General features: G+C 39.0%; 1 protein-coding gene across 2 annotated transcripts in view; it reads right to left on the bottom strand.

Moving 5' to 3' along the window:
• Positions 1-3,910, bottom strand: part of rab10 (RAB10, member RAS oncogene family) — an 18,449-nt gene that overhangs the window by 8,199 nt on the left and 6,340 nt on the right. For both annotated transcript variants that reach the window (XM_010790526.1, XM_010790527.1), the window contains exons 2-3: positions 2,952-3,012; positions 1,389-1,527 (exon numbers count right to left, since the gene is read on the bottom strand). In XM_010790526.1, the coding sequence (XP_010788828.1) occupies positions 1,389-1,527; positions 2,952-3,012 (200 nt within the window). The remainder of the gene's footprint in view (positions 1-1,388; positions 1,528-2,951; positions 3,013-3,910) is intronic.

The following is a 3,910-nucleotide window of genomic DNA, read 5'->3' as shown; positions in this document are numbered from 1 at the left end:
GGGGGGGTGTTTTGAATTTGGACTCGAGCCATCCCTTATAGATACTGTCTTTTTACGTTAGTGAGCCGGATCTCTCATCATATCATTTGGATCGGCTCTCTTAAAGCGCCGGCTGGATCGGCTCTTCATGTTACCTCAGTTTACCACAGAGCCTCAGTTTCGCCGCCAAGACGCCCCCCTGGCGGAAATGCTGGCAGCAACACACAGAGTTCACTCAATGATACAAACATGGGTTAATGATTAGAGGTAACTGAGTTATTTATTTTGTTAAAGTTTCAGCTATTCTGTTTATAGTTCTTTCATCACATTATTTAATATGATTGGTTAAAACGTTGTTGTTTCGTTTGATGTGAAATATTATTTATTTAATTTAAATAAAAAGCAATGTTAATTTTGTTTACAATTAGTTTTGTTCATTTACCCTTTTTTATTTTTTAAAGAACCGTTAAGAGTACCGTTAAAGGACCGGATCGATAAGCAGTATCGATAAAAGTAGTAGTACAGTAAAACCTTAACGATCCGAATAATCGATTAATCGTTGATAGATTAATCGATTATCAAATTAGTCGTTTGTTGCAGCCCTAGCACACACCTGGATAAACAACATTAGAAAATACTGCAGCTGTTTTGAGGTTGTAAATCAATGTTTTAATACAGTTTGGTTGTGTTCAACTACATGTACAGAAGGGATATGGATGAAAAATCAATGTTACTTTAGGGGGGTGACATGGGGATGATTAAATGTCACAGAAATGGTCATTTTGTGGGGGAAATGTGTATTTATATATATTAATACAGACAATTGATGGAGGCAGGAGGGCAGAAAGTATAGCTTATAAGAAATTAAATTGCCCGTAAGTCATCCAATGTCAACGTTTTTGGACAAGAACCACAAATATCATGGCACACTTGAGTTTCAGAACGTATTATATTAAAGTTCCCTATTATCAACTCCAACTTCCTGATTTCTGAACGTATTGAAATACATTTTTATTTATAAATTGTTTAGATCGTGTGACGAGTGTATAGTGACATAATTATCTTTACTGGGCCATCATGCCATCTTTCTCTTTCTGAAAGCTAAACAGAACGTTTGTTTTTGTCTGGAGTTGAATTTCTGGTTCCACTGATATTCACATGAGAAACAGTTCTGCTGCTCCCACAGAGAGCCAGAAGGAAACATGTGTTTCAGCTGAGGTCATTTAGTCACACTCAGCTCACAGTTAGCATGTTGGCGTCATCCCCTCACAGAGTTTAAGGCACTTTGTCATTATGCCAAAGATAAAAAAACAATAGATGAAGGAGTGGCAACACAAAGCGTCCTGTTAACATCCCTGATAAGCTTTTATGAGCTCAGAGCGCAGAGAGAAAGTGGGTTTTGGTTTTACCTCGTCGATGTTGCGCAGCCATTTGCTGATGTTTTCGAAGCTCTTGGCGTTGGTGATGTCGTAGACCAGCATGATGCCCATGGCTCCTCTGTAGTAGGAGGTGGTGATGGTGTGGAACCGCTCCTGGCCCGCTGTGTCCCTACACACACACACACATTTTATTTATAATTTTGTTCACAGTTTTTCTTGTTTTAATTCCAACTTTTATCCCAAACAACAAACGGTTATGCAATTCAGATTTTCACTGAATCGTAGCAGAAAATGGCGATAAAATATCTGCAGATTGACAGAAATGCTGCTCCAAGATGCGGTGATTTCTTACTTTCCATGGATACAAATCATATCATATATCACTAGCAAATGGAAAAGGTTTTGTTAAAGCCAAAAAACACCACCAACAGTATTTAATAATATGATTTAGTGTAGCCTTCAATGTCTGATCTGATCTTCTCTGAGTTGTGAACATTTGACTATTATTGGTGCCAGTAACATACCATCATAAAGTATCTGTCAAATGAATGATAATGCCATTTGTTAGTTCATTGAAAACAAGTTACAGTACCGTAATTTCCGGACTATAAGGCGCACCTGAATATAAGCCGCAGCAGCTTGAATGATATATAAGTTTAAATCCTTAGCACAATTGTGACTCAGCAGTAAAAGTACATATTGTTAATGCATTGCCAAGTCAAGTCAATTCCACCGCAGGCTGAGCGTGACCTTCACACACCTGACACACACCTCAACTTTGACATGTTTCTTTCCATGTGAACCCTGCCAGTATGTATTCATCGCTGCTGCCACACAGAAAGGAGAGAGGAAGCCCAGGAGCAAAGCAAACCATGACGTTGGAAAGAAAAGCTGGCAGTGCGAAAGTTACATTTTATTGAACCGTTTTTGAGCATTACCACGTCTTCTGAGTGTTTAGGATTTAGAGTGAATATTATATCCAGACGTAAGGTGCCAAGACAGGAAGAGGATAAAGTGTCATGTGGACAGAAAGTGAAACACAAAGAGGTTAAAAGGATTGCGTCGGTCCAAATGTGATCAAGTTTCAGATCATATTACAATCATGTCAGCTTGTGATTTTTATAAGCCTGTAAACTATTTTACAATCTACATTTGGTAAGCGATATCCCTGTGAAATTGTATTTATGCACAGCTCACAGGGGCTACAGAGACTCTTAGGATCTGAACTATTTAGCGCATTGGAATCATTTAAACGTGAAGCTAATATAATATCCAGCTACAGTCAATAAGGCAACAATAAATAATGCAAGATTACTAGAAAATTTAAATAATTGTTAACTGCATTCCTATTTGCAATCAAACCAAACCTCACTGCAGGTTAAATATTAGTCATTTCGTTTAAAGAAAATTAGCTGAAGTGGATTTCAATGATAGCTCCCGATGGACGGATGATCATTTCCTGTTGGAGCATATTTCTGGGCTTCAGGGAGGTTTGTCAAACAGATGGTTCCCTGTCATGTAACAAGGCCAAAACTAAAGAGGTTGAATTCAAAGATGATTAACACAGAACCTCAACTTTGTCCAATAACTCACCAGATCTGTAGTTTAATCTTCTTTCCTTGTAGTTCAACAGTTTTGATCTTGAAGTCTATTCCTGTGAACAAAAAAGAAGACAAATCAGCACACATGAATCACAAACATATGAATAAGCACATGTAGCGATAACAATGGGTCGTGTGTGAATAGCAGAAATTAGGGTTTTTAAAAACAGACTTTGAAACCAAACCGATAATCATGAAATCACAGACTGTAGGAGGAGAGGGAAATGGAAATGGTTTCCATCTGGGGGACAAAAACATTATCTCTTCCTCATTCTGCAGCGCCATGCCCACACCTCCAGCCTATATGCAACTGAATGACAATAGTTACACACACTCACACACACAAAAACCAGGTTAAAACCGAGACAGTGACTATAGGCGCTTTCACACCGGAGTACTTTTCCCTTTTAGTTCCTGGGATTTTGCGTTCACACCAAAAACTTAGTTCATGAGAACTTTTCCCCCCTTTTTAGTCCCTGCTAGAGAGCAGGTACTTTCCTGGGGAGAAAAAAAGTTCCAATTTCTGATTGGCTGGGCGAATTGCAAACCACGCCCCGTAAAACTCTGAAAAGTTTTGTGAAGCCGCCATTGTATTTGCTGGCATTAGCATTATTAGCATTAGCCCCACGCACCAACGGAGAGAGAATAACGTAATAACTTATGGCAACACAAAAGAAAACATGGGAGCGGTGGAGATGAGGAGGTGTCGGTGTTCTGGCGATTTACTCGGGAGGCTTCAGTAGAAGCTGCTGGGAGTCNGTGGCACAATTCAAAGGAGATCGAAATAATCTTTCTCTCCCCATTGACTTCAATGGGGCGATGGGCAAAAAGTCAAATTTAGATGGGCAGGACTTCGCCTCTATTCATCAATCTGTTGCAAAGCCAAGACAGCTCAAAATCTACTATGGCTCATATTTTCAAAATACTGTACTATTACTTTTTCATGAAATT

The sequence above is a fragment of the Notothenia coriiceps genome, unplaced genomic scaffold (assembly GCF_000735185.1).
Source record: "Notothenia coriiceps isolate Sejong01 unplaced genomic scaffold, NC01 NC01_scaffold00034377, whole genome shotgun sequence".
Taxonomy (NCBI): domain Eukaryota; kingdom Metazoa; phylum Chordata; class Actinopteri; order Perciformes; family Nototheniidae; genus Notothenia; species Notothenia coriiceps.
Note: the sequence above shows the minus strand (reverse complement) of the source record. Positions and strands in the feature narration are given on the sequence as shown.